Source organism: Barbus barbus, assembly GCF_936440315.1.
Source record: "Barbus barbus genome assembly, chromosome: 1".
Classification (NCBI taxonomy): Eukaryota; Metazoa; Chordata; class Actinopteri; order Cypriniformes; family Cyprinidae; genus Barbus; species Barbus barbus.
The window spans coordinates 25,366,164-25,381,353 of record NC_136729.1 but is presented as its reverse complement, the minus strand read 5'-3'; the positions used below and the strand labels follow the sequence as shown (position 1 = coordinate 25,381,353).

At 37.9% G+C, this 15,190-nt stretch overlaps 1 protein-coding gene across 1 annotated transcript; it reads left to right on the top strand.

The window, feature by feature from the left end:
- The first annotated feature begins 1,419 nt into the window (after window positions 1-1,419).
- LOC306868909 (insulin-induced gene 1 protein-like) lies at window positions 1,420-7,302 on the top strand. Its single transcript, XM_079415380.1, has 6 exons — window positions 1,420-1,639; window positions 1,801-2,140; window positions 2,722-2,846; window positions 3,229-3,395; window positions 3,631-3,730; window positions 5,518-7,302. The coding sequence occupies exons 2-6, from the start codon at window positions 1,807-1,809 to the stop codon at window positions 5,545-5,547; spliced, it is 756 nt and encodes a 251-aa protein (XP_079271506.1). The 5' UTR covers window positions 1,420-1,639; window positions 1,801-1,806; the 3' UTR covers window positions 5,548-7,302.
- The last annotated feature ends 7,888 nt before the right edge of the window (window positions 7,303-15,190 follow it).

Here is a 15,190-nt window from a genome sequence, read left to right as displayed (position 1 = left end):
CCTGAGGATTTTAAAGAAAGTGTCCACACTTAGAAAAACAATCTTAACTTGAAAGACGATTCACTCTGAAACAGTTAAAGGGCATTCACATTCCAAAGCTTTGAGTTTTGGTACTTTCACCCAGATAATGTTAACTTCGCTCACAATGGATTTCAGTTAATCTCTCAGCTCAACAATATAACTGTTTATTTTCCACTTCTGAGCATTACAAATTGATCTATGATTATGTGTTTGCTTTTTCAGAAATTTGTTTAAATATGAGCCAGCCCTAGGAGAAAGGCTTCCTCAGTCTGCTCTCTGTTCCTCCCAAGGTTTCTTCCTCATTTACTTAACATCTTTCAGAGTTTTTCAACTGCTGATGTCGCCTTTGGCACTATTTTTTGTAAAGCTGCTTTGGAACGATATGTACTGTGAAAACCACAACACAAATAAATCAAACTGAATTGAAAATTTAATGGGATCATGTGCTTAATGGGGCTAAATTGCTCAATGAATGGATCTTTAGCACCTGCAATTATAGCATTTTAAAAATGTTTTTGGGTGAAGGACAGACATAGGCTACTGTTTGCGATTGGTTAACAGGGCAGACACAATGCTTACAACACATCAGGTACGTATATGTTGTTTTTGTACCAGCATATCTATACAATCACATGACCTCGCATGAACGATAAACCATGTTTAGTATGTTGCTGACAGTCATTCTTGACAAAGGGCAAACATCTGATCCATTATCTGGTGAGTAGTTCCACTCAGGTGAGAGTCTGAACTCTGTTCTGTTCTGAGCCAATAAATGTACTATGAGTACACAAGCTTCAGTGCATCAGTGCAGTACTGTTTTGTGAAAAGGATTTGGCCAAGCAACGTCATTAAACCTTATCCAGAAGTTTAAAACTTTGCATGACTCTTTGTCATTACGTCAGTCCACACACACACACACACACACACACACACACACACACACACACACACACACACACGTTGTTTATGAAAAGAGGGGACATTCCATAGGCGTAATGGCTTTTATACTGTACAAACTGTATGTGCTATTGCCCTACAGTACACCAACCTTACACCTAAACTTAACCCTAACAGGAAACTGTGCATTTTTACTTTCTAAAAAAAAAACATTCTGTATGATTTAAAAGCTTTTTGAAAAATGGGGACATGGGGCAATGTCCTCATAAGTCACCTTCTCCTTGTAATACCCATATATCTATGGTAATACCTATGTCATACCCATGTCATTATACAAATTGATGTCCCCGTTTGTCACAAAACGCACACAAACACACACACACACAGACACACACACACACGCCAACGAACAGCTGACAGCAGTGAACATCAACAAACGCGTGTCCTGAGAGGGAGGTGGCGTGCGCTCGCGTCATATGGCCCGCCGCTCTCTGATTGGCCAGCACGACTCACCAGACATGACCGCGCTTGTTTTCTGCAGAGGAAGCGCGCGTGTGGCACTATTGTGCTGTGCAATGAAAAAGACAGCAGCCTTTCGCGAAGAGATGATGTGACTAAACAACACATCTTAAACCGTCTTCTGTTAGATTAGCGTTTTGCAAAATAGCTTTGAAAAGCACCGACGCGCTGCCGTTTAGACGAGGACTGCCTAAGGATCAAGGTGGGTTTCCACAGCCTAACGTTATAACGTTACTTCCACTGAGAACAGTTTGCTTTACAGCGCTAGAAGTATTTGTAGCGTATTAGCTTGACTTTAGACATTATTATAACGTTTCTTTGAACATTTTTCCACATTAATAATTACGTTTTCGCTTCTCTCAGTGCCAAATGCCAAGACTAGAGGAACGCTGTTGGAGCTGCTCCTGTTCACCCAGTGTAAAGACGCAGGATCTGTCAAGCGCCAGCTGGATTGTCTGTAAGACGGGAGAGATGATGTCCATCATAACCTCAGTGCTGCGCCACGCATACGGCTCTGTGCACAGCCTCCAGTCCGCTAACTTAATTCGACGGGGGCTTGTGTTGTTTATCGTAGGAGTAGTTCTCGCTTTGGTGCTGAACTTACTCCAGATCCAGAGAAATGTTACATTGTTTCCAGAGGAAGTGCTGGACACGCTTTTTTCGTCGGCCTGGTGGATCCCCCTCTGCTGTGGCACTGCTGCTGGTGAGTCTTTGTTTTGTTTCTATCGATGGGACAAAAACATTCTGCTTGCCGCGGGCCTTTTGCTATCGTATTTGCATTACGTAAGAGTCCTCATACTGATGATTTGGGGGCAGTTTTGTTGACATTGGGCTCTGTCTCTATCGGTTAGCGCTGCCCTGGAAACAGCCGGGCATTTGGGGTCAGTCTTTGGGGTGCTGCTCTTTCATTGGCTGCGCTCAGAACGGGTGAGCTGCGAGGAGGCACGCTATTGGCTGGAAGGCAGAACATGCCACTTAACAGTAAAGAGAAACACGGAAGTCGTGTGCAGCAGAATTTAATAAATAATTCGGTCACACACAACTCCTCCCCCTGCATTCCTCACAGTCCACATAGTGGACACATCCCAGGCTGCGTCTTTTACTGTAGAAAATAGATTTTTGTGAACTTTCACTCATGTTACTCGGTTAATGGCTAAAACACAAGTTAAGCAGTCAAACAAACAATACAAATTAGATTCGGACATCAAATGTGTTTTTTTTTTTCTTCTCGTGTTTTTGAAGAGTTACTGTTGTTTAAAGCACTTATGTTTTCTCTTTCCTCAGCTGTGGTTGGTCTGTTGTACCCCTGCTTGGACCACCATCTTGGAGAACCACACAAGTTTAAGCGGGAGTGGGCAAGTGTGATGCGCTGCATTGCTGTTTTTGTGGGCATCAATCACGCCAGTGCTGTATCCTTACCATGAAACTGTAGCCAGTGTGGACCATAAAAACTTTTAATCTGTTTTGAGATTTGTTGTTTTAAGGGTAATACACCACACAACCTTTCTGAATAGTTTTCAAAAATATTAGGCATCATACATCAAACAACTGAGGATGTTGTGGATTGAGGATGTTGTGCAAAAATATGGGCTAAAGTCATGAAGTGTATTCCAGCCTTTAATCAAAAAATATATTATTATTATTACTGGAATTACACAGAAACCGATTTCCTCAAATACCAGTAAGCCCTTCAGTTATCACACATTCAGTCTCTAAATGTTTAACATTTATTTAAGGAAAGTTCTAACCTAGAACTAACTCGTATTTCCCTTAAGTCAAAGTACCTCACAGAAACTGGACTTTGCTAATAATGTGCAGCTTTCACTAACTCTGTCTGCCCTGTCTCTGGGCCTCTGGTGGACGTTTGACCGTTCCAGGAGTGGCTTTGGTCTAGGGCTGACCACTGCTTTTCTAGCCACCCTCATTGCTCAGCTGCTGGTCTACAATGGCATCTACCAGTAAGTTATGGCTCACACAAGTTGAGACATTGCAGTCGAAAACAGTGTGTCATAAATCATCAACTACCAAGTGACAGCCGAGTCACAGGCTCACTTCTGTATTTATATTGCATGTTTAGTAATCAGATATGAGATTTTTGTAAATGTCTGAATGTGTCATTTTCCCCTCATAGATTAACAGTTGTTGGACGTTATTTGCGAGTTGATTCAGTGCATTTCTTTTAATGTTTCTCAGGTATACGTCTCCAGACTTCTTGTATGTACGTTCGTGGCTGCCTTGTATATTCTTTTCTGGTGGAGTGACAGTAGGAAACATCGGCCGACAGCTAGCTATGGTAAGAAACTTTCCCCCATATTTTCTGCTCACCAAACCCTTTTCCTGTCCTTTATATTCAGTGGAATCATTTTAGGAAAGTACCTCTTTTAGATTACTTATGTATTGTCTTGAGTTTCCTGGAGTGTTCTGCACTAGGCCAGGCAGCACTTTCAGAAATGAAACTTAAATGGGGCACACATACAGAAGCAAAAGTGAAACTGAATATCTTGGAATGGTTCATCAGCTGTTCACAGCACTTGGTGTAAATGTATAAAATAACCAGGCAGCCTGAATCTTTTAGGAAACAAATCAGACTTGGAGCCAGATTATTATTATACAACAATTTGAGTGTGTACAATTTAACATGCAAGTATTCAGACAAGATTAGTTTTCTAAACAACATTTGAGATATGGCCGTTAACATAAGTGATTTCATAAACTGATTCAGACGTGGTTGGGATTCAAGTGGTATTTTAACGAAATTTAGCTTTCGTTTTTGTAAGGACCACCAGTTTCCTAAAAAAAAAAAAAAAATAGACAGTTTGCCCTGTAACTTTTATAGCTGTTAGATGTTCGATTTGGAAATATAGATGTTTATGTGGCAAACTAGGGATCTAGACTGTACTTTTAGCATTTTTTACAGCACACCTAAATTTGACTAGAAATGTGTGGAAAAATTGCTTTTCTATCAAGTGCATTGCTTTTTAGTGATGAGATTGTTAACAGTTTCCAGTGCTGGGCTAAAACGTCATGCCTGGACATCTTAATTAGCTGCTGATTGTAGTCTGAGGCATGTTTGTGCCATCCCCTCCAAGCCTTCTCAGTCAGCTGTGCCTCTTTGTCTTGCTGACATAACCTCGTTCTTACTCAATAAGGGCGTGAAAGCAGATTACGCTCCTTGTTTTTCATGCTAATGGTCAGAGAGATGGTAAACAAAGTGCTTTACTGGCTCTAATTGGTGCATTCTACATGTTTTTCCTGGGTGTTTTTTGTTTTCGAGTTGGCACCGGCTGATTTTGCTTGACCAGCTGGGATTAGTGCTGTGTTAGTATTTTTCTCTTTCTTTATGAAGTGGCCAGTTAAGAGATGCAGTGGACTGTCAAACTGGATCTATCTGAATATACTGAATAGAGACCATTGATGTGGCTGTGAATTTCTATTTTGTAGTCTATAGATGGCTATATCTTCTAAATATAACTCTAGAATTAAGATTGCACATCTAATAGTAACCAACACCATTCAAACAATGGCAAAGACAGTGTAATGATTACCATTTAAACTGTTTGCACTATAAACTGTTTGGTTTTGGAGGATTAAATGGTCTCTTAGAGATTGCTCTTTTTGGAGACTGGCCAGCTGCCCATGAGTGTGGCATATGAGAGAGTGTTGGCCTATGAAGGGCTATCATATTTTACAGGGCGCCACATCCACACAAGCCTTGTATAATTTGTGCATATACAAGGCTTGTCATATATATATATATATATAGTGCATACTAATTATAGCCACAATTTGAGGGGCTAAGTGGGCTTTAACAGGAGCAGCTTCAGCTTTGTGAAAAAAACTTTTTAAATGCACACCTGTGGTGCTTGAACATACTGTATTTAGGTAGTTAGAAAGTAAGTAACTAAAATGTATTTGTAGGTATTTTGCACAGTGGTACAGTTTATGCCTGTTCCTTTATTCTATAATAATTAGGCGATGAATGCAAATCAAGCTCTTTCCATTTTGTTTTAATCTGTTTGTTTATGCGAGATGTGCACACACTGCATTTTCTTTACTAACTGACTATCTGTTTCTCCACAGGGCTCAACTGAGAAGCCTCATAATGACTAAGTGGGTGTCAGAGGTCATGAAGCAAGCTTCAAAGAGTGCCAAAACAGAAGGCCTTCAAACTGAGACTCTATATTGGGTGTTCCTGGTTTCTATCCAAGCGTTACTTCTGCTCTTAATTTTGCTCCTCTTTGTAATGATACAAGAAATCAAAGAGCAGGTTGGTCTGAACTGGCCCAGTGTGCCATGAACTGCACTTTTGAACAGCCAAAAGAATCCCCCTGGCATTCATTACTACCATCAGCGTTATCGTCGTTACAGCTCCTTGCAGTAGTGTTACTGGTAATGTCAGACTCCTTATTACCAGGTTGCTGGAGTGCCACTATTGGACTGTACAAAATCATAACTAGCTTCACTTTCACTGAAGGTGAGTGGTGAGTAGTGGTGAAACTTTGTGTATACGAATGGGTGTGTGTGCTGGTCCCTGTGGATAAGGCCAGGGAAAAAAAGAAGTGCTCTGTGTGGAAGTGCACACTTCTTTTGTTTTACTTTGTGCTGGAGAACCGAAAGAGAAATCAAAGGGAAACAAATTTAAGACTGTGCAAATTACCTAAACTATCCAAAGTACTGTCTATATAGGATTTGTTGTAGTTTTATTAAAAAAAAAAAAAAAACACTCGCAGCACTGCGAGTCTCTCATACAGACTGAACAACCTTGAGTGTTATTTTGAATACCAGAGAAGTTTGATTTGCCAATCACATTTGTGCCGACTGGTTAGCGTATTATACTGACTGAATTGATTGTGGTTTTTATCATACTTTGTTGCTAACGCAGACCAAAAGTAAAACTAGAAACATTTGTTTTCAAGAAATTAAGTGGCACCTTGAAATAAGAATCAAACATAAGTTAACACATCAAGGATGCTCCTATTTGTATTAATGTAAACTCACAAAAATGGTGTAATGAAGTCAATTTAAAGGTTTCTAAATCAAAAGGTTGGAAACTTGGGATAACTAAACGTCCAGAAGACATTTGTACCGCGGCCTCAAAGGTTTGCAATCTGTGATTGCCTTTGTATAATAGAATTAAGTGCTTTTGTCACTTCCTCTCAGTACAGTAATTTTTCTTTTTCTTTGTACTTTATTCATTGTGTATTGCTTATCACCTGTAGCCGCTTCTATATCTAATATAAGAGGAATCACTGGGCTAGTGTGTAGGTTTGGTGGTCTTAGCAAATGAAGTGCAATCAGTTTCTTTGAGCCTGGTATTCTTTCATATTTATTACTTTTTATAATGTTAAGGTACCCCAGACGACTCGTATGCAGTATAGCTAAATACCAGCAATAAACACATTGTTTATACATCTTTGTGAAAATGTAACATGACAGCAGACTCATAAAAAAAAAGAAGAAAAAAAAAAAGGAAAAGTCACACACAAACGATAATGTTGCAACTGATACCAATGACCATTTCCACTGTTCTGGGGGAAAAAAACATGTTCTGTGTCTTTACTAGCAGAAGTAAGCTGGAAAAATCATTTTAAGAGAATGCTGTGTGTTGTATTTTGGGAATGTCTGAAGAAGAACATGAGGGAATGTTTTAAAAGAGTGATAAAACGTTGTTCTCAGGAGTAACAGGCTCTTTCTGAACATCTGTGCTTCAGGGAAGGAGAGATGTTAAACTGAATGAAAGCTTTATTTAGAGGGGAGTGAGAAATGCAATGTGTTTCTAGGAGTGAGTGTGTCTTTACCACTTCATTTATACTGTTTTTGGTTCAATGAATGAAATTCAATAAAATCGTGTGTTGTACAATGGTCAATGGAGTTATTCGTTCACTCTTGAAATTTGTGGGCTAAGCATAAAAACTGCATGGGTTTTCATTAATACCAAGACCAAATTTTAATATTACTTCATAGGGTTTATTGTTATTGTTAACCTGGTTACATTGAGGGATTAAGGCAAATGGCTTGGAATCAAACAAGAGGAAGAAGTAGTTGGTGATATTAAAAACATTTTCAGTACATTTTATGTGTGAACAAAATGTTGTTTTCAGTTATATATTTAGTGTGTACACAAATAAACACAAAAAAAAGATGATCTTAATTTTGTAATTTCAGACATCAAACTGATCAACATGTTTTTTTTTTCCAAATAAATCCTTCTCCCCTCACTTTCTCTTCCCCTCAGTTTGGACCTATGAAGAAGGATCTGAGACAACTTATCCTCCTCTCTTTATATCAGCAATTAGGATTGGCCATGCATGTAAATGTATGAAAGCACATTCTTGATAATCTTTTACCCATTCTTTAATTTGTATTTTTAGAATGTATATTCTTACACACAAAAGACATCAGACATATTCAAACATATTCCCTAGTACAGTTTAACCTACCACATTATATTGTCTTCAAAGTCAAGAGCAAACATGAGATGTCCAACTGCATGTAAAATGAATGTTTAAATAATGAATCCTGGTGTGCCATAAAATGCAAATGATCGCTGCTACTATGTTTAGAATTATTTTTTCTTTCCTTTTTAAAGATTTAAATTTTTTTTCTTTTTGAAATTATTAAAAACGCATATTTGTTTAATCTAAATATAAATATAGAAGTATATAGGAAGAAATACATACATCCCAATTTTTCTACCCTTTTAAACACTCATTTCCGATAGCATATAAATATACTTGACATTAGCCAATACAATCAGTAGAATGCTCCTCGTGTGTTTTTGGATACTTAGTCAAATTCATATACCAACGGTAAATTAAGATGACCAATAATAGTGAAGAAATAAATTGCGTTGTGTCTTGCACGTACTTGAAATTTATTATAGCAATACTGGGTAAACTGACATTTTGACGCTTCAAGGAACACTTTCATAAATTTGGTTCCAATTCATATCAGCAGATGGCAGTATTGCACATTTTTCAACACTACCACATTACATTAAAGAGGGACCCCTCCTGGTAGCATGAACACTGCCTGTTCCTAGTCAAACTTCAACAGTGGCAAGCATGTCATTGTGTATTAGAGATGTCCCTTCACATCTAATACAAAAGCCAGATATTTCAAAGGACAAGTGAAAATGAGGGAAATTTCAACACCACAACAAAACAGCTTTTTAGCAATGTTTAAAGTACATTTCTGGTAGTCACAACAAAATCAGCAACACTTGTTAAATAAAGAAATAAAAGAATAAAGAAAGTGTGAAGTTGTATCAGAATTGCACTCAATTAATTTCTGTCGGTGAAAGTGTTGCGGCTGAGATTTGAACCTTGGTCAATACATTAAAAATACATTTTTCTACCATACTTTATTTTGCTCTTGAGCATGACACTTAACCTCAGGTTGCTCTGGAAGTCTGTTCCTAAAAAATCTGCAAGTTCTTTTCAGTAAAAGTTTACATCAACCATTCTGTAGGGAAAAAGAAAGGTACAGGCAAAAGATAGAGAACAACAAAATAAATGTTTGGGCGTGTTGGTGGATTTTCCATGTGTTTGTATGGAGATGACTTGCAGAGGCTTTAACAGGCGTTGAGGATTTAGATTGCTCTTTGGCCCTGGGTAAGGGCCCCCCCACCGCTCCTCTAATGGAAGATGATTCAGTCGAACGGACGAGAAGACAGAATCGCAATTACCCAGACTTATTGAACTCACCCCTGACATTTCTTTGGCTTCTGACTGAACTAGCACAGGAGTACAAGAGGACAGGGAAGTGGAGAAGAGATGAAGGGGAGTGGGGGGATACAGAAAAAAGAGAGAGAGAAGATAGAATATGTTAATGATAAAAGAGACCGAGACACTAAGAAAATATAGATTACACAGAGTACACAAGCCCTCCTAAAGGTCTTGCACCTGAAAAGATGCAGTCGTATAGAAACATGCACAGTTGGACAAAAACAGAATAAAAACATAGACAAAATTAATCACCGCCTTTTTCAACCAACAAAATGATCTTAAATTGGACCGCCAGGCTGTGAAATAATTTGTGCCTCAGTCAACACTGTCACTGATTTTGGGGATTGACGTGTGCATGTTAAACCACAATGGCAATCTCTCTCCATTCTCTCGTTCGGTATCTCTCGCTCATTGTCTCATCACCGTCTCACTCAATCTTTGAGGGTAGCAAGATAATGAATTGAAGAATTAGACCTAATGGGACACAGACCAGCGACGGTGTTACAGGAGGGTGCAAAAAAAAAAAAAACAGAGCACCATTTCAGTCCAAATTGCCCACGATGCCATTCAAATGTCATTCTGGCATTTAAACATGTCTCACCCCTCACAACTGACCAGGACTTCCATTCGCCTCAGTCAGTCTGATTCAGCCCTGCTTGTTCTAATTGGTTTATGGATTCCATGGTCGATCACAAGACAAGAACACTTATAGCATAACCCCCTTCCCTTCAGAAAAAAAAAGATATATTTTTACAGTTGATCTTATTTGCCATTCACATTCTAGTCTCACAAATATCAAACGGGTCTCCAAAATTCTTTGGAAGAAATATACTAGTTGTGATCTGCAGGTGTATGAAGGGAATGAAGAGTGATGACAATATAGAGATTAGGTCAGTCATTTATTACCGGGGTACTTTATATCAACAATGTCATATAATGAAGATTACAACTGATATTCTTCAGGGATTGTACAAATGGAAATCAAACACACTTCTCTCTTGAATGCGGTGGAATGAATTTCACAGTTCTGCGATGGCTGCAGTCAGAAAAGTAAATATCAGGTGGTGACACATGAAGCGTCTGATCCGCACAAATCCTTTACAGTGCAAATGAAATACACATGGCATTACGGTCTGGGATTAACTGTCTGCTGATTGCCGTTAGGCCTGCCACTATTACAACCTAATCAAGCACATGAAGACACATTCTATAGGCCAGTGCTGCAAACTCTGTTGTTCAGGGATTTGTTTTAAACTATATGTCTAATTAATGATAAAAATGCAAAAAAACAAACAAATAAAAAATAGGATAAGGATCAAATAATTGTGTAGCTTTATCTACTGTTATTTTAAAAAACGATGAGGAAGAGATTCCATACTGTACATTTCCATCTATTTCATATCAGCTGCATGTTATACTCAAACTGTAGAAAGGAATATAAAAGTAATATACTTTACTTGTAATTAAGTAATACATTATTCATTACAAATGAATACAATTTATTTTATTTTCTTCAAAACACTGCTTTTATTTTCAATTATATAGTTTGAATTTTCAATGGAAAAAAAAAATTATGTAAAAAGAAATTTACCTTGAGGTCAGTGGCCTTTTTATGGCATTCTGCCATGTCACTTTTAGATAATGTAATTTGATGCCAGAGATTTTATAATTAGTCATTTGACCGAAATATTTTGCAGGGACCCCTTTTAATATATTTCTAGTGCCATTCCAGCCCCTCAAATGCTTGTACAGCCTGGGACACATAGAAAATGATGATTTTATCTGATTCATGAGCTGTTAACAGTTCACAATACACTTTAGTGATTATTAAATAATGTGCAACCAAAAAAGCCACATTTATGAAAAGAAAATGAATACATTTTGTAAAATATATTGTTTTAAAAAGCAGTATAATTTAAAGATACAGTTATTCCCTTTCTTGTAAGTCAAAACTTTAAAACCTTAAAATAACTTGCAGGCAACAACGACAATTTCATGCCTAGTGTTTTAATTCCCACATTATAGGCCAATTAATCTCAATTAATATATTTAAAAATCAATCAATCAATCAATCGATGCACCAATTATTAATTTCTTTTTTAACCCTGTTTTTAACTCACTCAAGAAGAGATCTTTAAACATACAAACAACTAACCCTTCGCAAATAATTTAGTAACCCTAGATACCCATCATATTCAGTCACCTCGTCATTAAATGCTCTCCTTTAATACGAGCAGCAGAAGGATGGAGACAATAGTCAAACAGCGATCACAGCCTTGATTTCTAACCCAAGTGCGTTATTGAACGTTTATCGAGAGACAGTCACGTTCATTCACACATTTTCATCCGTTAGTTCATCTGAAATATTTAGAAAATTCAATCTACAAGTCGAATTTAGACATGACGACGAAAACGGTTCGTTGTTTCTTCCAAACACTGTGCAGAGATTTCTCCTTTGAAACCTTTTTTGACAAGTGATGTCAAACCAGGCAGCTTATGTACCGGAATATTTTAAAACTGAATGAAGAATACGAAGTGCAAAAACAGGGAAGTGGAGATAATAGATTAGTGTGTGAAAGATGGCGAAATAACGCTTTCCCCATCACAAAGCAGGAGAGCAGCTGTGGACGGAGCAGGTTCCGGTCGAGTACAGACGCACAAAAGAGGACTCCAACTTTCTCAGAGAGGCACTGGAAGGGACACTGGGGTAAAAAATACCCAAGCTACTCTGAAAATATCTGAGGTAGAATTTATTCTGCATTCAAAACTTTAAACGTAATCGCAGGAAACACGCCTGGGACCTTTGGCCGCATATCAGGTCCATGCCTTACCATGATTGGCAACTGGTAAAAGGCCTCGTTTCAGAAAGTCCTCTCATCTCAGCTGTGGTCAAAATAAATATCTTAGGGGTTAGGTTAAAGGTGGGGCACGCGACACATGGAATCAGCCTCTTCTCTATATATACGCTTGCTTGCTGAACCTTAAGATATGATTAGTGATGCCACACACAGAGAGTATCCAAGCCGGGAACCCCCCCGAAACTTAGATACAAATGGCACTTAAATTGTGACACGATAGGCTAACCAGGGATCCTCAAATCTGGACCATTCCTGCAGAGTTTAGCTCTAACCCTAATCAAACACACCTGGTGCTAATCAGAGTCTTCAAGATCGTTAGAAAATCACAGGTAGCCTAGGTGAGTTTTTTCCAGGGTTGGAGCTAAACTCTGCAGCAGATTGGACCTCCAGGGTAAGATTTGAGGAGCCCTGGGCTAGCCTATCATATCACGTGCTTTTCATAACCAGCCCCCCTTTTTTCTTTGATAGCCTACTTGCTTTGTTAGGCTACATATTAATTCGCCAACTTATGACCTTTTGCTGTTGTGTGTACGGGGACTTGACAGACTGAGCTAGGTGTAACGTGCTTATTATGTATTTACATACTAATTATTTTACAAAATAAGAGACGCTAAAGTGAATTAAGCAACAAGTGCACAGTGAGGTGGAAGTGAGAAAAGTGTTTAGGGAAGTAATTATTGTGCACATGTCACGCGCCACACTTGTCGCGAGGGTCGTAAACAATCACAAGCACGCGAAACAGGTGCCAATGGAATTCAAAGCAGCTAAACTCCCGCGAAGAAACTAGGATAACGCCCTGAGACCCACCCAGGGTGCTCAGACATCAATACAGGTAACCCACAGAATGCGAACCAGGCACTGTCTAATGTAAATGATTGTTTCTTATTGTTTTCTGTAGGTATACCCATTTATAAGGCTCCTTCTCTCATGCTTTTTATTTTTATTTTTAACTCTATAAGTGTATAGCCACCACGTAGTGTTTGTTAGTCATTGTCACAAGTAAGATGTCCCGGCACCTGAAGGGTGCATATACATTTAGCCTACATTTTTTTCATATTCAGATAGGGACCAACATTAACTGTGCATATGAAAAAAAGAAAGGCGCTATATTCGCGAAATGATTATTTGAATTTCTTTGGCACATTGGCTAGCCTAGCTTTTTCAACAGAACTAGCACTGTGCTTTTGACATCATTTATTAGTAAAGCGGGCGAATAATCTACCGAGCAATCAAAGCTTATTTTACTAAATCTGAGGGACATTTTAAGCATAATTTAATAAATAAAACGTCTAATAATTATTTTAGCTGTTATTTAGCAAACTCCCAAGTAAATTTACAAATTCTATAAAAGGAAATCGGAGAATAATTTCTTGAAATGGCATGTCTATTAATAATGTTATTCAAATAGTTTACTTTTTTCTCGAATGAACTGGAAGTGAGAGCATGAATTGATAGGTTACTAGATATTATTAACGAATTCTGGTCATGTTACAGTGTTAAATTGGTATAGATTGACATTATCTGAACAGAAATTCAGAATAAAGCAAGGATTAAGCTTATTTGTGTTAGTTTAAAGAAATCAACCTTTCAGTAATGTTTAAAACATTAAGATACGCAATTAAATTTAAAATACATTTATTTTAAGTTAAAGAAAGTTGCCTACAATTTTGAAGTCATTAATAGAAAAACGAAAACAATTTCTACTTTTTAATCTCGTACCAATTCTAACTAAATCACTTCAAAATCAGATTAGTTTTGTAGAATATTCTATTTCTAACTTCGTTTTAGTAAAATGAAGGTCAGAACAAACTGGCCATAACACAAAGTGAACATTTAAATAACATCTGTCCCTAACACACACTACAACAATTTAATTGGCATAAAATGAACAACTTGGAACAAAGACAGTGAAAGAAGTTTATGCATGTAGCCTTCATTCATGGATTCCTGTCAGGGTTTAACAAAATAAAATATAGATAGCATAATGCATAATATTACTCATACATATTTTTACAAAAATAAAACATTTTTTTATTTTTGTAAAAATGTTATTCAATGAGTCAATGAAATAGTTAATTAATATATATATAACGTACTTATTCCACATCAAACATGAAGAAATTGTATTTATAACAATTCGTAACAGTGCAGACAAGATTTTTTTTATTTTATTTTTACCCCTTTCGTAAAAGTTACTGACAACTGGTCACAAACCAATTTGAGAAAATGCGTTGGATCCGTGATGTTAATGAAATATAATCTGGGCTGACATGTCTGAGAGGCAGTCTAAATGCGAGTTTTCACGGAGAAAAAATGCTTTGTATTTGTGAAAGTGAAAATGCACCTGTGGCACTTTCTTGCATTTGAAAAGCCAACTATTATTAAACTATTTTAAGCATCATCACATATTTTTAACGTCAGTAGAGTGGAAAAAGGTCTAAGCACGCAAAAGCGTTTTGTCTCTCCGATTCAATGAAATCTTAAAGGTGGGATGACTGAGAGAGATAGCCTACAAGGCAAAAGCTTTGACTGTCAATGAAGCCATTTTCTCCAAAAAGGGTCTCAAGATGGGAGCAGCATTCAATTAACTTGATCCCATCTAAAGAGCCTTAATTAGGTTTGTGGAGGACGCCACATGCACGGTGGGTCAGGGACAGCGAGACTGTGTCGACTGAAAGGAGATTTATTTACGCCAGGACGATCAGACGCTTTAGAATTAAAGGCATTAAAACCTATCAACTCTATCCTCCCGCCGTTTTCAAAGTGTCCACTCTGCTAGGATCCGGACCCCGACAGTTCCCTGGCTTTGATGGAGGAATCTGGATTTAAAACAAGAAGCATCACTCGTCCATTTAGACCAATACCCACAGAGGTATTGGTTTCACATTTTGGTATTGGACCAAATATTCGGCGGTGGATTACAGACAGTATTGCTAAAATAATTTCTGGTGCTGTCACTTAAATCGCACTTCTCAGGTATGGAGACCTTCCAATCGTAATATTTAAAGAGCTTTACAAATCTTTGGGAAGAAAAAAGATATTTATTTGTAACATCGAAAATAACTGTCATCGTGTCATTGCAGATCCTAGTGGCGGTTGGCTGGGTTGGATTCTGCCCTGCATGGTGTCAGGACTCATATCGCAGGCCTGCTTTGACTGACCGTGTTA

What these genes read in the sequence shown, in the direction of transcription:
- LOC306868909 (XM_079415380.1), top strand. Translation starts at nt 1,807, where the DNA reads ATGCCAAGACTAGAGGAACGCTGTTGGAGCTGCTCCTGTTCACCCAGT. An exon ending in GCATCAATCACGCCAGTGCT is followed by an intron (nt 2,847 to 3,228) that starts GTATCCTTACCA and finishes AGTACCTCACAG; the next exon opens with AAACTGGACTTTGCTAATAA. An exon ending in TCGGCCGACAGCTAGCTATG is followed by an intron (nt 3,731 to 5,517) that starts GTAAGAAACTTT and finishes GTTTCTCCACAG; the next exon opens with GGCTCAACTGAGAAGCCTCA.